The sequence below is a fragment of the Drosophila hydei genome, unplaced genomic scaffold (genome assembly GCF_003285905.1).
Source record: "Drosophila hydei strain 15085-1641.00,03,60 unplaced genomic scaffold, DhydRS2 tig00008131-arrow-arrow-pilon, whole genome shotgun sequence".
Classification (NCBI taxonomy): Eukaryota; Metazoa; Arthropoda; class Insecta; order Diptera; family Drosophilidae; genus Drosophila; species Drosophila hydei.
In genome coordinates this window covers 37,159-54,759 of record NW_022045840.1, presented here as the reverse complement: position 1 = coordinate 54,759, position 17,601 = coordinate 37,159, and the positions used below count along the sequence as shown (strand labels likewise).

At 40.8% G+C, this 17,601-nt stretch overlaps 2 protein-coding genes across 3 annotated transcripts; one reads left to right on the top strand and one right to left on the bottom strand.

The window, feature by feature from the left end:
• Positions 1–3,726: 3,726 nt before the first annotated feature.
• Positions 3,727–7,983, bottom strand: LOC111595254. The gene is made up of 7 exons (XM_030225405.1): positions 7,631–7,983; positions 7,356–7,516; positions 7,045–7,246; positions 6,004–6,255; positions 4,999–5,930; positions 4,745–4,942; positions 3,727–4,259 (listed from the first exon to the last, which is right to left on the bottom strand). The coding sequence occupies exons 1-7, from the start codon at positions 7,966–7,968 to the stop codon at positions 4,147–4,149; spliced, it is 2,196 nt and encodes a 731-aa protein (XP_030081265.1). The 5' UTR covers positions 7,969–7,983; the 3' UTR covers positions 3,727–4,146.
• Positions 7,984–14,158: 6,175 nt separating this feature from the next.
• LOC111595255 (RNA polymerase-associated protein Rtf1) lies at positions 14,159–17,322 on the top strand. Of its 2 annotated transcripts, none has more exons than XM_023308902.2 (5): positions 14,159–14,227; positions 14,496–14,615; positions 14,724–15,693; positions 15,756–16,934; positions 16,994–17,322. In XM_023308902.2, exons 2-5 carry the CDS (start codon positions 14,535–14,537, stop codon positions 17,098–17,100), a joined length of 2,337 nt encoding a protein of 778 aa, XP_023164670.2. In that variant the 5' UTR covers positions 14,159–14,227; positions 14,496–14,534; the 3' UTR covers positions 17,101–17,322. The 2 variants fall into 2 exon arrangements, with proteins under 2 accessions (XP_023164670.2, XP_023164669.2); XM_023308901.2 differs by lacking the exon at positions 14,159–14,227 and adding an exon at positions 14,241–14,322.
• The last annotated feature ends 279 nt before the right edge of the window (positions 17,323–17,601 follow it).

Below are 17,601 nucleotides of genomic sequence, written 5' to 3'. Positions count from 1 at the left end.
CCATAGACTACTATATCTTTGTAAGAGCATGACCTCGTCCACAAACTTTTCACATCACTTTTCGTCAATCATTATGCATGTCACCGCATTTAATGGCTTTGTCACATTTAGCACAAAGCATGTTAATTATTGGGAATCTGTTTGAGGATTATTCAAATGAGATCTAAGTAATTGAACTACTTGTCTTTTGCGATGTCATTCAACCAGCAGCAGATGGACATGCGGTGTCAATGCTCTCTGTGGCGCTGGTGACATTGAAGGTCCCAGTGTTATCGCAGAGATTAACTACCGGAGGCGAACTAGCCAACAACATGTTTTAAGCAGTTTATACAAACATTAGGCATTAAATGGAAGCAGCCACTAAGTCGGTTTATGCGCAGCCCGTGTATCGTATGCAGCTAGTTGCCTAAGATCGTTTACCTTGGTACACTTGGAAAAGTAATTTTTTAATGGCACGAATGCTTTTCGTGTGGATAATGAGGTGCAGAAATCTAATTGCTTTGTTGGTACAGCCAGTCGAGAGTCGAGAGTCGAGCATTGAGAGTCGAGAGGAACACATTCGTGCAGCCCTTTTATTGAAAAATGTATTCAACTTGGCACGACAGTTGGCCACATTGCGCTCCAATCTCATGAGATCATTTTTAGCAGCCCTCCATGGACTATATCAAACACTCGTTCATCAATGCCCTTGTGCCTACACTGAGCAAATGCCACTCCTACAGCTAACTAGTACATGCTGCTGCATAAGCTAAATGTTTGCCCCTCTCTCTCTCAGTGTAATGATGTCTTCAGTCAAAGATTCGAATACTCTCTAAATGAGTAAATAGCTGTTTGGTGAGGGTATTTTAATTGTTTGCTGCAATAAAACAAAGAAATTACACTGAGAGAAATATTTTGGCAGACCTTTACATGCCCAGTGATCTGTTTATATTTATAGAATGACAGGTTTAAGCTTAAGGGAATACAAAATATTTATCTTAAGTTTTTCTTCCATAAAAAATATATTTTTCCCTTAAGATCTCTTAACTATCTCAGCAATACACCTAAAAAACTTTGATCTAAAAGTAGTATTCCAGTAAAAGTTATTTCTTATATAAAAAAGTGTTCTATACTTTCAAAATATCTTTAAATATTTAATTTTTACGCCCGCTTAGCTATATAAAATCGAACTGCCTTACAGAAGTTCAGAAAAAGGTATCAAAGTGGGGCCGTTTTTGCTTTGATGCCTGTTTCGTTGGCGCGCTATAGAAAGTGGTAAGTGTTATTCTTATATAGTTATTCCTAGTCCATGCGCAATTAAGAACTATTTACTTTTCTAAAATAACGAAGCACGCAGCAACAGCAGCAACAACTGTAAATGAAAACTGAAGAGGTTCTTGGAACGCGAACGCCCACTTGAATTTAGCCAAAATAATGTGCACTCTGTGGCAACATTATCATTATTGGCGACACCATGTGGCAAAGTAAGGCCGGGTAGCCAGGCAGCCAGGCAGCCAGGCTGCCCCAGCCGCGATTCACTTTAAGATGTGGGTTGGACGTTCCACTCATTGCCATGGCGATGCTGTGCGCCATTATCCAGCGGCCAGCATTCTGATGCGCACCTGCTTCAAGCACGATATACATATAAATATATATATATATATATATATACATATATATATATTTGTGTGTATATAAGTGGAGTTGCAGCCGATGGTGTGCATCATGCAAATTAATGCACCCTCGGAGCCAACAGGAAACAGGCTTCGTGCAGATTTGTATCTTTATCTGCTGGTAGAGCAAACACATTCAAGCAGGTAACTGCTGTCTGGCTGGTCCTCGCTCCCTCGCACACAGTTAGGTGCATTCATCTCAATTAATTCACTTACACAGCAAAAACAACAGCAACAGCAACAACAGCTATATAGTTATATAGCTATATAGTTGAGGCCTCTCAAGAATTCCGCGCCAACTAAGCACTTTGCTGAAAGGTCGTCATCGTCTTCATTGTCGTCGTCGTCGTTCAGTGTCTTTCAAATTACAAAATTAGGAAAGTTTTTAATTAGGACCAGCATGCAAGCCACATCGAAAGAATGTACTTCAGATTTACTCTTCAGATTTGGGCGTACTCTGCCTCTCACTATGACAAACAATGCACATTGACACGCATCATTATGGAAATATCGAGAGATAAAATGCCAAACAAGCAAACGAGCATAATAGGTGACAATTTAGCAGTCATTACAGACGCTCTGCGCTGTTCCCAGGAAACAGCTGGGAAACTAGCTGCAACTCTGCTTAACTGTTAGTCAAGATCGGGGTAAAGTTGTTTGTGAATATTTACGTTAATTTCACTTGAAGATCATGCGCCATTTGACTTAGCTCAGAAAGCTTTATCTGTAAGTAAAGTACTTCAAAACTTCCTGATCTTAGCTCTAGTATAATATTATAATATATAAAATATAGCTTTCATTTAATTTTCAGTTAGCTAACCTGAATAAATTGATAATGGAAATGGTTTTATGAATATGTATTTTCCAGGCAAACCAAGGCTAGGCAGATCCCATTAAATGTACACATATTCTTAATAAAACTCGATCTAGCCATGTTCGTTTATTCAGCTGTCTATTGTCTATGCATTTTGAACCTATATTTTATATATTTATTTTAAGCTTAGCTTCAATGCTACAGGTAGCTAAGATATCTTCTAGTCGTTCAGTCCTGATATAACTAATTAAATTTTAATAATTCTAATGTTCTGATTGAAATCTTAGGCCAATCCCCCAGACATAGCCAACAATTTTTTAAGGCCAGGCAACACGCGATTATATATTTCAAATTGCAAGTCTTTAGCTTGATTAGAGGTGAGGCAGCTGAACAGATGAACGCATATTGCATAAAATAATTATATTTCTCTATGACTCCACGAGCGATTACAAAACAGTTGTTTCCTATGATTATTGTTATAACAAATACAGAATGAACTCTACTCTGAAGACTCTGCCCAGTCTTTGTAGTTTATAGAGAATTGTATCTATACGAGTTCTGTAAGCGAATCACTTCTAAACTGCAATCAAGCTTAGCTTTCTTCTACTTAAATTGTGTGTGATCTGAAGTCGAATTGCCTATTCCAAGCAAAGGCTCAATAGCCACAGCTGGCAACTATTCAAAGTGCTTGCCGTTGCCAAAAATCTATACATATAAACTTCTCACTTCGAAGTAGTTTTCGACCTTAGTTGAGGTCTTTTATTCACTCCATTCTGTCCGGCAGCCAGAAGTTGCTTTGTCATCGGTGTAGGTCACGAATCAAGAACAAGTCTTAAGTCGGATGTTGATTCTGATCGAAAGTATGGGCATAATGCGATTTTATGCTGCCAGCATTAGAAAGCTTTAATTAGCGCAGGTGTCTCTAAGAGCCACACCAATATTACCTTGTTACAGTCGAAACTGGCAAAAAACTCAATTCCATTTCACATCTTTTGTTCGTCATTCCAATTAAGTTAGGAAACCATTCGCATTATTGTGGTATAAACAAGCCGCTGGCAAACGCAATTCATTGAATTCTTTTATATTTAAGGCAATTTTTATTTAAATTAAATTAAATACATATATCGGCAATAATACATGTTCTATATATAAAATATATATATATTCATTTAGGGAAAAACATATATATATATATATATTATATATCAGAAAATAAAAATAAATATATAATATATATAAATAAATAATATGTGATGTCTGTGCTGCTTTAGGGAAAGTTCTGTATTCAACTAAGTTAGTATATAAATTAAATAAAGTTAATTTAAAGTGCTTTCTGAGTGGTTTCTCTTGTTATTTCCGAAGTCACGAAGGCAGTTCTCAAACTGCCTTCATAAGTGTGGAAAACAGGGCCAAGTACATAGTACATAAGGTAGGTACGAAATATATAAATAGTAGAACTGAAATATAAGTATCCATTAACCAACAAACAATCCGCGAGATTTCTATTTATATTCTACACCCAAATCGAGCCATGACTAGACAAGACCAATTCCAAGGCTGCCAAGTATCAGATATATATATATGTGAGCTATATATATGTGTCACCCGTTATCGTCGTTCGCACCTGTTGAAACTTGAACCTGTTCGATCTGAGTTCGAAACTTAGCAAAAGTGTAAAACCTAATAAGAATGCTGATAAGCTTGCAGCTTCTGCCGGCGCTGATAGCAAACGGTCCAAATGCCAATTATAGCCAATTGGGTGAGCAGGAAAAAGGTGGCAGCTGTGATGAGTCCTGGAAGTTAGAGAGAAAGCGAATGTTATTATAAAGATTATTAAATTTTGAAATACATTTATTTAAAATAAGGACAGGGTTGATAGTAGCTCTTATATAATAATGACACTTATATAATTAGGTGATTGAAATTTATTAGGAAATGAGATTAATACGACGCACTCCTTGAATATTTATGCGATAATTAGAATGATATGTGAGACCTATCAAAAAAGTCAGAGAGAAGAAGAACGGAGTGACTGCAGTTAACCTGTGATCTTAACTAAACCAATCTAACCCCTCTGCTTAAGCATGAACAAGATTATTGACTGCTACCTCCTGGCGCTCCAAAACAAATTGAGTAAAGGAGCATACGAAAGACACTTGTGCCCTATGGTATTACAGCTCCTACATCTGAGTGCAGTCCTACATTAAATAAGTGCACCGCAGATCGATGTTTCCATCCTTCCTCCTTTTAAAAACAGAAATATGAAAGGACAACTTACCAAATGCATTGACACAGAAGCCGCGACCGGGATTTGTGGTTGTGAATTCCGTCTCATTGTTATCCGAATATCCACCGATATTGGACTTACGACTCTGTTGCTCATCGAAGCCGAATTTGTCAGTGATTTGAATGGACTGAACGAGTAGCATGTCTGAGGGTGTCTTGACCTCACGTTTCTGACGCAGCTCAAAGGTGGCTAAATTGAAATCAGATTGAAGAAATCTTATCTTTCAAATGCGCCCATCAACTCACCTGTTGTGTTCAGCGAGCGACGCTTACGGCCATAGGAGAGCAGAGATCTGTACTCGCCGCTGGTATCCTCCTGATCGCACTGAACGGGCTCACAGCTGGGCATGCAGGGGGTGACCAAGGCGCGGAATTGCACAACCTCGCTGGATGGGAACTTGAAGGCATCGAAGTTGGATAGCAAGATCTTGGTGGAGCCCTCACTCTTGTATATGGGGCCCATGATGAAGTGATCGGTGGGACAGCCATTAGAGTCGATCAGCGTGATCTCCGAGTTGTCTACGCCATCCAAGGCGACCAGCTCGCGAACGAAAATTTCATAGGGACTCTGCTCATCCATGATTTGGAATTTGAGCGCCAGCGGATCACCCACCTCGGCAGAGCGCATCATATCGGAGCCATCGCGCGAAGTAATACGCATTATGACATTGGGCGAGTCGACAATGACCTCCTCCGATAGGGCGGGCGTCAGATCGCCGCGCACATCCAGGTTGACGCCATTGGTCACCGACTTGTTGGTCAGATCGTATTGGCAGGCCAAGGCAAGACCCAGATCGGAAGATGTGACTATCATATCGTGATGCTGTATGATAATGTCATTGACGTAACGTCCACTCTGGCTCTGACGCACATTGCACTCCAGATCATGATAGTTCATGCGCAGCTCGAAGTCCAGGGCGCTTCTCACATCCACTGAGCACGATCTTGGCGAGCCCTTGGCGTAGACCTTGCCGCTGAACAGCTTCGAGGTGCGAATCTTGGCCAACATATCTCCTCCTCCACACTCAATCGTCACATTGTAACAAGAGGCGAGCTCATAGGTCGAGGCCTCAGGCACCTCTAGGTACGGATCTTGCACGTCCGTCAGCGTGGCGCGGCTGTGATGCGACAGACGGCAGACCATGTCGCCCGTGTCATTGTAGTCATACGAGTGGCACCTACAGAGATGAGAAGATATTATATCTAAGAAATGTAGATTACATAACAATAAATATGTGTGTATGTGCGCACCTGTATGGGGAATTGAGACACAGCTCACGGCACTCGTCCACGCTGCTCACTTCCTGGTAGACCGAGTCAACTGTCTTTAGAATGCGTCCAGGCAGTCGCTTGAATTCACATAGCTTATTCGGCTCCTCGATGCAATGATTCTCCAGATAGTCGCTGCCTTCCATAGCCTGGAAAGCATTCGTGCCAGCCAGCGTCGAACGATCCATTTCACTCAACTCGCAGGCGCCTGTATCTCTGTTAAAGTTCGCTGATCTGTAGACAGTTGAATAGAATAAATGTATAGAATGGTTGAATAGAGTTTGTATTCATAAACATATAATATTTGTCATGTTCATATTCAAATTTATATCATATTCAGAGGCAGAGGGAGAGGCAGAGGCGGAGGCATAGGCGGAGGCAGAGGCAGAGGCAGAGGCAGAAGCAGAAGCAGAAGCAGAGGCAGAGGCAGAGGCGGAGGCAGAGGCAGAGGCAGAGGCAGAGGCAAAGGCAGAGGCAGAAGCAGAGGCAGAGGCAGAGGCAGAGGCAGAGGCAGAGGCAAAGGCAGAGGCAGAAGCAGAGGCAGAGGCAGAGGCAGAGGCAGAGGCAGAGGCAGAGGCAGAGGCAGAGGCAGAGGCATAGGCAGAGGCAGAGGCAGAGGCAGAGGCAGAGGCAGAGGCAGAGGCAGAGGCAGATTCAGAGGCAGAGGCAGAGGCAGAGGCGGAGGCAGAGGCAGAGGCATAGGCATATTCATATTCATATTTATATTCATATTCTTATTCATATTTATGTTTGTATTCATATTCATATTCATATTTGTATTCGTATTCATATTCATATTCATACTCATATTCATATTCATATTCATATTCATATTCATATTCATATTCATAATCATATTCATATTCATATTCATATTCATATTCATATTCATATTCATATTCAAACTCATTTTCATACTGATATTCATACTACTATTCATATTCATATTCACATTCACATTCACATTCATATTCATACTTCATCGCCGAAAAGCAAAATCTCTGTACTTTAAAGTGATTTTACCTGCATGTAAATTCCGTTTCGATGAGGCACAGGTCGTAGCATTCCCGCCGAGATCCCACTGAGAAGCGGCGCTTAACTTCCGACTTCAGTTTGTAGTTTTGAACGCGGTCCACGACCCACGCCCGCGAGCAGGGCTTCGCGGAGAGGCAAGATTTCTGTGCATAGATTGTGAAAACCGGAAACTGCGACTTGGTTAAGGCGCCTGAAAGGAAAGAAGAAAATCATTTAATTAGCCAATTACAACTTTATATTCTGCCCTGTCTAAATATGCAAATTAATATTTGCTAAATTAGGATTTAAAATGTTTTCACCTGGCAGCTGATCAGCATGTGCTGAAAATAGCACGCAGAGACCTGTCTCGTAGTTAACGGACTGACAGGTTGTGTTCTTAAGGCAGGTTGTCAGACAATCCGTCAGCATTAAAGTGCCAGGCAGGGAATCCACCAGCTTGCCAGGTGCTGAAAATACATAGCTGAAAACAAGAAAAAGAAACAAAAACAAAAATATATAAATAAATCGCCGACTTATGACAGAGCTTAATTAAAATTGCAAATTTTCCAACAGGTGCGAACTTTCTTCAACCTACCCAGTGACAATTTCGAAGCCGACTGCACCCGATGCGCAGCGCCCATTGCTCAAGTTGCTCTCATTCGAATCCACATCGGCAGCAGCTGAGAGATCAAAGGCTGCATTACGATTCTCAGTCTCGATGGCAGGCACCACATCGACTGTCGCTGGAATCTCCGTTGTTGTCTCGCCCAACGTTGGGTCCGTTACCAAAGTCGTCTGTTCGCTGGGCTCAGTCAGTAGATCTGGGCTGTCTGTGGTCGCCGTCTCCTGGGCCTGGGCCTGAGTCATGCTCAGCATTAAGACACCCAGCGCAACGAATTGCAAAAACCTGTGGCTAAATGCTCCATAAGCCATTATGACTATTCAAATGGAGGGCTAAAAGTATAAATAAATAAAGCGTGAATGCTAGAAATATTCATAAATATATATAGAACAAAATAGCTCTACTTAGGCTGTGCTCGACTAGCAAATACCGCGCACTTATTGATAAGCCACTGGCTTCAATTATTCACTTTGACTTTGACTTCTCTAATGAGAAACTGTATCTCGAAAGTGGATTTGTTGAATGAAGTTATCTACTCGGTCGTTAATTAGCCTTTTCCCACCGAATGCTAAACATGATTAATATTCTATCTTGTTCGATGTTAAATGCTTTGCCACGCCCATTAGCGTTGAAGTTCACAGCAAAACTAGAGCAAAAGTTGACCTCCATTAGCCATAGAGCTTCGAACGCCCTCTCCAGCTGTTCCAGAGTTCTATGCAAAGCTTAGTTTGAAAGTTTTCGAGTTACTTTCTATAGAGCGTATTTAACTGCCTACAAAGCTTGGAGAGAATCATTTCAATTCTTGAAAAACTATGAACAATGCTTTGACTTAAATTGGCTTCTCTTATAATTGAAAGATTATAAGCACTTGCAATCGTTTTTGATACACATCAATTTATTTGCGAACGCGCAGAACGCGCCATATAATTAAGCTGAGATATCCAGTCAAGAGTCCGGCCCGGGGTCTAGCAGAATATTTCATAACAATGGCGCACGTAAGTGACCTCATGGACTATTGAGTACGAGGAAAGTCAATTACCTCTTTGGGGAGTGAGTGACCTTTTATGCCTGTTCTGGTTCGCTGGCTCAAGCTGGCTTCAAGCTTCACAGTTGCCGAGCTAATGGTCAACAACATTTATGCTTCATAGTTGCGAAGACTGGAAGATAATAAAAAGGTTGTGAGCTCTTCCTACTCCTCCTAGTTAAAGAACTCCAGATGAGATTTACTGTATGGTTATGTTGATATATAAATTAAAATTATAAATTGACTCTGCTGGTAGCAACACCTTGCAGGGGAGGCATTTGGAAATCGATCTATGTAACGTTATCTCACATTTGTAGGCCAACTTCTCGCTGAGACGTGCTTTGGGTTTGCATTAGAGAGCGGCTAGTTAAGAGCATGACAATGGCAATAGACAGCCATGGCAAGTCTGGCGGCGGCTTTTCGCCCAATTTCACTTTCCCGAAAGTCGCTTCGGGGCATAAAAAATTTGAAAGACGCTTTGATTTTCGATAATGCTGCATACCAGACTTCAAATAAGATCTCGAGAAACTTGCGCCTCGCACTGCGTGCCGGGAATAATCGCATAAAGAAATAAGCCACGCACACATAGGCATAGAGGCACATACATATGTATATGGCAGCACATAGACATACATATGCATTAGCTGAGTTTTCTTTTGGCTGCTCTTAAGCGTCTCATTTCCAATTAGCAGCGTTTTCCAAGCGCAACGACTGGCCAGCGACTAGTTAGCAACGGCTATGGCTATGGCTATGGCTATGTTCTTCATCTCACTAAAAATTGAACTTGCAGGTCGAAAAACTTGTTATTCTAACAGTGAATTTTACTGGGTTGATCATGTGTGTGCGTACACACATACAGTAATACCTGTGTATGGTGGCGTGCTTCTTGCAGAGCCAAACATGAAAATTGCATGCTGCTGCGGCTGCGGCTGCTGCTGCCGCTGCAACAACAAAAGCTCCACAGCCCCATGGCCAGAAAGCCGTGCACCCTAATCTTCATTGGCAACAATGTCGACGCAACTGGAAGCAACGGTATTTGATATACACCGACACACACACACCTACTCGAATACCTACCTGGTGTGGCTGGCTGGCTGGCTACCTGCCTACACCAATAACAATTTTCACCAAAATATAAACCGGCTTTCTTCTTTAAAAAGCCATTTCCTCTGCAGTTAAATTTAATTCAATGCGTTTGCTTAGTTAGTTTGGGATGTCTAAAGCCCCACTTTTGGTATCCAAACATTATAATTGGGAACAATAAAAACAAACCATATAAACTGAACTGTATCGCCGAGTGAAGTCCGAATAGATATGCAAATAGCCTTTTATTGCACACATTAAACTTCACACACAAAGAGCGAGAGAGAGAGGGAGAGAGAGAGGGAGAGAGATATGAATTGGTATGCTGAGATTCACTTGTTCAATTTCACCAGCAGTTAGATACGTGGTCATCTGTCTCTGCTTCTTCACTTTGAATGCTTAGAAAACCCACACAATAATGAGGTCAATTTGTATACCCTGTGGACACTCGTGACATGTAAGTGAAGGGGTATACTCAGCTGAGCTGTGCCCTAAGCTGACTTCATTATTATTATTCCTTTGTATGACTCCAGGTCTTTAAGAAATTTTACTGTTATCGCACCTCAAATTCAAACTCTTCTCTGCTTTCAACATTTCCCACATTACAAATTTGCTAATTAAATTTGAAAACATTAATTTTTGCACACATTTCCTATGACATATTTTATAACTGCGAGAAGTCTAATTAGAGAATGCTAAGCTAATTGGACGAGTGCAAGATACTTAACTGTAATATAGCCGCCAGGTTTCTATGGATATTTAATAATATATTATCAGCAGATTCTTTGAAGTCTAGCAAAAATTTTAATTAGCGAGTGGAGGGTATTGCAAGTAGCAAAGACTAGTAGATACCCTGGAAAAAGTATTGTTGCTACACTCTACTCTAGCACTGCTACAAAGAGACTTTAATCTAATCTTTCTTATCTATAAGGTTTACAAAGGTCTCTTGAGAATGAGTTTAGGGACTTTTGAGAAAAGACTTAAGATTACTATTACTATTCAAGTATTATAATTCGAGTCTCAAGCCAAAATCTTAACACTATGCAAAAAGTATTTAAATATTTGCACAGCTTCATGATTTAGCCCAGTTACCCACTTCTAGTCGCTATACAAATAGACTTTATAATTCTGGAATTTGTAGTAAGGTGCGTGATGTCATTTAACAGTCGAAGCCAAGAAACCAAAATCAATATAACCAAAAAAAAAAAGAAAAAGAAATGAAAAAAACCCGTTGAAAGAACTTTCTCTCTATTCTGCATGCTGCGAGGTCGGCCAATTTCATTGATTCAACAAGCGGCCCGGCCCGGCTCGATTATCTGTGTCATGCAGTAGTCGAAATTTTCAATAGGCGTTTATCACAGCAAATCTTGGATTCGTAACGGTGCATATACTACTATGCATAGAAATACATACAAGGCATTTGCCTCCATCTACCGATTCGATAATCTAAAGCCTCTTAACAACTCCCAACTGGACGCTGTGTGTGTGCGTGTGTGTGTGTGAGTGTCATAGCTGTATTTGACACACTTATTAGCTGTTCTGTTTCTTTAGGTGTTAGCGGTCAATTATATGGCTAATTTATGATCGAATTGGCTAGCCCAAGACTCCGTTAAGTTTATCCACATTTGTTTATCTTCTACAAACTTCAATTGGCTTTTGTCTTGTGTGTCCAACAAATTCAACATATGGAATGATTATGTCAATAGAAAGAAATTATATTTTCGGGAGATGACTCAAGACAAAAATTTATAAATATTTGTAGCTGACGTTGAATTGGGATTACTAAAAAGATTATGGGTATTAAATGGATATCAGCTAAAGAGAAATGTGTATTTGTGTTTATGATTGTAACTATATAACTCTATATATATGTATATTTGGTCTATATCTGTAACTGTTTCTATATCTATATCTATATCTATATCTATATCTTTATCTATATCTATATCTATATATATCTATAGCTATATCTACATCTATATCTATATGTATATCTATATCATTTTGCTTCTGCTTCATTTAAATAAAATATATAACGTTTTTATGTCTTTCATCTTCATGTTCAAATAATATCTAAATATTTAATGAACTTTAATTAACACTAAAAATTCAAATATTATCCGCTATAACTTTCTATAAAAAAGAGAGAAAATAAAAGCAAAAATTGCTTAAGAGTAAATTAAAAATTTCTAAAAAATTTTATTTGAATTTCTTAGTTTGAGAAATCTCTCAGAATTTGGCTTCATAACAACTTCTTCTATTACGCCCAAATGTGTTAAGAACGGTAATTGGGCAATAAAATTATAGATTATAGATTCTTTTCCTCACATATCTGGCCGCAGAGCTAATTGCTGGTTATCTAACTAGCTGTTCATCGGCGTCTGCAAGGGCTAAAGCAACTGTTACAAAATCGAATCGTCCATAACTGGATAGCGCTACCGTTCATTATGTTTTTGACGGATGTTGTGAATGCTGTTTGAGAATCGCATTCAGGCAGAGTGTGTTTTATGTGCTTTTTAGCTGCTTGGGCTGGCGATCTGAGACGCGCAGCTCCCAATGCCGCTGCTTTTTCCCACTGCAGTCTTCCAGAATCTTTCTTTGCACTGCTCTCCTCCTATGAGGTACGACGATCGACGCCCTCCTCCGTGTGTCGCGGCGGTTCGAATAAACCGGTTAACATGTTTTTTGTGATTTTTCTTAGTCATTCCTCAGTAAGTGTAATGGTTTTTTTTTCTTTTTATTCTTAAGCTGGGCCAGTAAGGGTAATGGTTTTTTGTATGTTTTATGTTTTGTGGAAGCTCTTAATTTACATAGAAATATGAATGATGCACGCATGTCTTATGGGCCGACAAAAGGTGTATTGAAGCGAAAAGAGCTTTTATCATTTTACTTTGATATGAAATAAAAGTCATTAGGCTAATTGTTAACTATATTAATGATCGTTTCCTTTGGAAACAGCATATGCTATGGCTATTATAGTTCATTAACTGTTGCATCACTTACCTTATTTATTGAAATTGTTTTCTGTCTTTCAGTTTCCTTTCTTTTCGCTTCTGTTTTTCCTATTTTATTATATCATAAATCGCATGATCTTCTTATTGCAACTTGATGAACTTGGCAAACATTTACAGCCAGACCGAGATCACAAATAATTTTCTACACTTCTTGAACACAGTTGAAAGCCGACCTTATCCACTCGATGGCTAACGCAGAACTAAAGTTTTTCCTACACTCGACTTGCTTGTTATAAAAGTTAGATAAAACAAAAATAAAAAAGTTCTGCAGACGCAACTTAAGCCATGCTGCTGCTGCCTCTCAAGAGAGCAGAGGGAGCAGAGTCATATGGCAATATCTGCAATAGAAGAGCGACGCAATATAAGAGAATGTGGAAGAGCTCAACTAAGAGCACTTCTTGGTGCAGAAAGTGTGTGATCTTGATTGTCGAAGAAATTGTTTACCAACAAGCCCGCGTCTGGTTCGAACTCTCCACCATGCAACTCAAACTTGTTTGGGTTCTACCTGACCAGCCAGCGGGCTTAAGAGAGAGCGAGACTTTTCGGAAGCGGTCAATGTACGATGTTGAATGTACACCTGTTTGATGTTCGCTGTCTCCTCTCACTCCCTCACTCTCTCTCACTCTCCTGCTCTCTCTTTCTCTTCAGTCGACGTCTTCAGTAATTTATATCACCACCTTCCTGGACTAACACATATTTTAAGGTGTCTCTTTACAGTCAACGGCAATGCGTGATCAATGTGTGTGTATTAGTGTGTGCATAGTAATGTAACTCAATTACCGTTGTATAATTTATAACAATAATGTTAACAGTAATTTTGCGTAGAGGTGAGCAATGCTATTATTTGTATACCCTGCATTTATCCCATTAGAAAAGTGAACTTGTTAAGATGTCTGCACCAGGAAGCACACACCATTAAGTGTATAGATTCAGAACCTAATCAAATGTCAATTTAGCTTGGTCTTAGAGACTATTCATTAAGTACATTCGTATTTTACAAATGATTTTGTGTTATCATTATGACAGATATCTTCTTTTGATTGACAAAGAAAACTATCTAAAGATATTCTCATTAAAACACACAAATTATAGATACAATAAATTCAAAAACTTCGCGCTATTTCATAGCAGTTAGCTTTGCACAGTCACATTATATCGACTATATCGATTAAAGCTACTGCAATACATCGTACAATGCTTGAATGTGCAAGTGTTTGTAAGAAAAATGGTATCGACTGTTAACTAATTTATGACGTATCCAAACATTCTGATCCCATTAGTTTTATTTAAAAATCAGTCATTTAACTTGGCTTTTGTTTTGTTAAACAGTCACTCAGAATTTTCCTATTATACGTATAAGCATTTATTCAATAAGTTATCGATAAGTACCCGCTCTTTGTTATGCAGTGTTGAAAAGCACGCATTTAATTTTAGGGACTAGGAATCGGAGTAAGTTAGCAAACGCTGAATTTAGAGTTAAGGTGTTTTTTAATTGAAATTGATTCTATAAATTAGTGGCAATACGTATGATTTGTGTACCGTAGGTCTGTGTTGAGCAAAAAGGCACTAAGTTGCATAATGAAGTAATTTATTACCTTATTGACAGCAGTTCTTGCGAGAAAAAATAAATGCTTGCTGTTAATAACAGTTGACGAAATGTTAGGGCCTTGTCGCTGTATATATGTATGTTAGTTATTTATTTTCACACTGTTTGCAGGTTAACTTTGTTGTTTGGCACAAATTTTACTTAATTACAATGGGAAAACGTCGTACGCAGTCTCTAATCGACTCAAATTCGAGCGATAGTGATAGCGACGCGGATACCAACTTAGAATCGGTAAGTAAAGCGCATGAAATGGCAAAAGACGCCTTGCCCAAACGTTCGCCATGTAACAAATCAATGCGCAGATCATATTGTAAAAATCTATATTTATTTTACGCGTAGGACTTGTTGTCACTAGCTAGAAAGAGAAAGAAGCCAAGCAATGCCACAAAAACCTCAAACTCCAAATCTGATTCAGATTCGGACTGGGCAAACAATAAATCGAGCGCCCCAGCCTCGAAAAAGAAGCGCTCGAAGAAGACTAGCAGAGACTCGAGCTCTTCCGAGGAGAATTGGGACGATGACAGCCAGGATGAGGCAACAGCACCTGCAGAGAAACGTGCTGAGCCCGAAACAAAAAAAACAGACGTTCACAGCGAGCAGGAAGAGGGGGAGGTGTCTGACAGTGACTCGGAAAATGACAAATCCAAGTCCAAATCAACGTCATCCTCAGGCTCTGCCAGTGGCTCCGATTCATCTAGCTCATCATCGTCAAGTTCCGATTCTGAGTTTGATGATGGCTACGATGACGACTTGATGGGCGATGAGGAGGACCGCAAGCGTCTCAATGGGCTATCCGAAAAGGAGCGCGAAACAGAGATTTTCAAGCGCATCGAGCAGCGTGACCTTATGCGCACCAGATGGGAGATCGAGAGGAAGCTGAAGCTCGCCCGTCGTGGCGAAAAGAATGAGAAATCAAAATCAAAAGGGGACCGTGCCAAAAAGAAGTCGAAGAAGGACAAGCGCAACAAAAAGGCAAAGGACTTGGCACCACCCGTGCCTGCATCAACCACAGCCGACCTGGATGCCATCAAGAGTAGTGCGATAGAGGCGCGTGCTTCGGCCAAAAGTCCCTCACCCATGCCATCGATTCGCGAGGGTCCATCAACTTCCGGCTCTACGTCGGGAGCAACCAGTAGTAGCGCTGAGAAAAGCGCTGATGAGCAAAATGCCAACAATGTGGCTGACTATTTTGATCACAAAGAGCGGTCCAAGGAGCGCAAGAAGAACGTGGAGGCAAACAAAACTGACGACAAGCGAAGCAACGCCATGGCCATGCTCAAAGCCAAGCGAGAAGGAAAAGCTAAGAGAGGTAAGTACCAAATCACATAACAAATGGGTATTCTAATAAAGCGAATTCGTCTGAAATTGCAGAGGAGGAGGAAGCCAAGCGACAAGCTGAACGCGACAGAGATGATGATAAGGAGGAACTGGAAAGCGTGTCTGGCTGCAAGTCGGCAGTCAAACTGAAAGCATCTGAGATCTACTCTGATGATTCGGGCAGCAGTGACTGGGACGACGAAGAGAAGCCGGCGGGCAAGCGTTCTCGTTCAAACAGCAGCAAAGCGTCGAGCGACTCTGAGGACGACGAAAAGACCACAAAGAGTCCCGTATTCATAACCACCCGAGAGGATTTAAACAAACTGCGATTGTCTCGCTTTAAAATGGAGCGTTTCGTCAATTTACCCATATTCGAGGGCACTGTGGTCAACTGCTTTGTGCGCATCAGCATAGGCAACAACGGCCAGAAGCCCGTGTATCGAGTGGCTGAGATTGTTGGCGTCGTGGAGACTGGCAAAATATACACACTTGGTACGACGCGTACCAATCGAGGCTTGCGTCTCAAGCACGGCACTCAGGAGCGCGTTTTCCGCTTAGAGTTTATATCAAATCAGGAGTTCACTGAAACCGAGTTTAACAAATGGTATGAGGTCTGCAAGCAGCAGCATGTGCCCATGCCGACAATTGATTTAATCGAGATCAAGCAAAACGATATTAAAAAGGCGCTGAACTACGAGTTCAAGGACGAGGATGTGGATAAGATCGTTGAGGAGAAGAATCGCTTCCGGAATCGACCCACCAACTATGCTATGAAGAAAACCTGCCTCATGAAAGAGCGCGATGCGGCCATGTTGCGCGGTGACTATGACATTGCCAACGACCTGGGCCAGCAGATCGATCAGCTAGAGAGTCGCGCCTCCGAGCTGGACAAACGTCGCTCACATAGTCTTAATTTGATTTCCTACATAAACGATCGCAATCGTAAGCGGAATGTGCAGGACGCAGAGAAGGCCATAATGGAGGAGGCGCGTGCCAACAAAGGCATGAAGATATCAGATCCATTTACGCGGCGCATTACTCAGCCGCGCATGGGCTTCAAGGGTGCCAAAAAGGACGACGACGAGGTGCTGGCAGCTCCGTTACCTCCGCCGCCGCCAGGCAAAAAGAAACCCAATGAAACATGCACATCCAATTCCAAGACAGGCGATGGCAAAGACTACAGCTTGTATTCGTTGCACGACTTCGACATAGACCTAGATGTACCGCTGCCAGGTAAGCTGACAACACTTATCCACTCGAAATACACCTCACTAATATGCCTTTCGTTTCAGTGAACAGCACGAATTCTCTGCCCAAACCGGCGAACAAGCCAACCGAGACGGTGTCCAAGCGTTCACTGAACCTGGAAGATTACAAAAAGAAGCGCGGCCTCATCTAGCTGCACCGTTCGTTCAATTAATGACGTTCTTTACTTAGGTTAGTGCTGTTACGACTAATTAACGTAATCGATTATTGTGACGATTGATTGAGGAGAGGAAAGGAACGTTCTGTTAACGCTCTATCCTGACAGTGCGCAACTGAATAACCTATAGGCATAGTTTACAAATTGTATTGTATATTTACGAATATATATATATCGCTATGTACTGATATATAGAGACCATCCATCATTCATTACTTTTCATTCAGGGCTGTTTAAGTAATACGTATTATGTATATGTAGGACGAAATTACACGAAGCATACAGAATTCAAATGCGTTTGCATTCCAAAGTCAAAGTGAAGCTACCCGTCCCCAGCGATAGATAGATCGCGAGAGTTCTGTGTCGGATCTGTGTAACGACATTTGTTTATTTATTATTAACGATAACGGTACGGTTGCCACTGGTTGTTTGTCTGTGTGAATAAATATAGTTTGTGAACAACAATTAGCTAAAGTA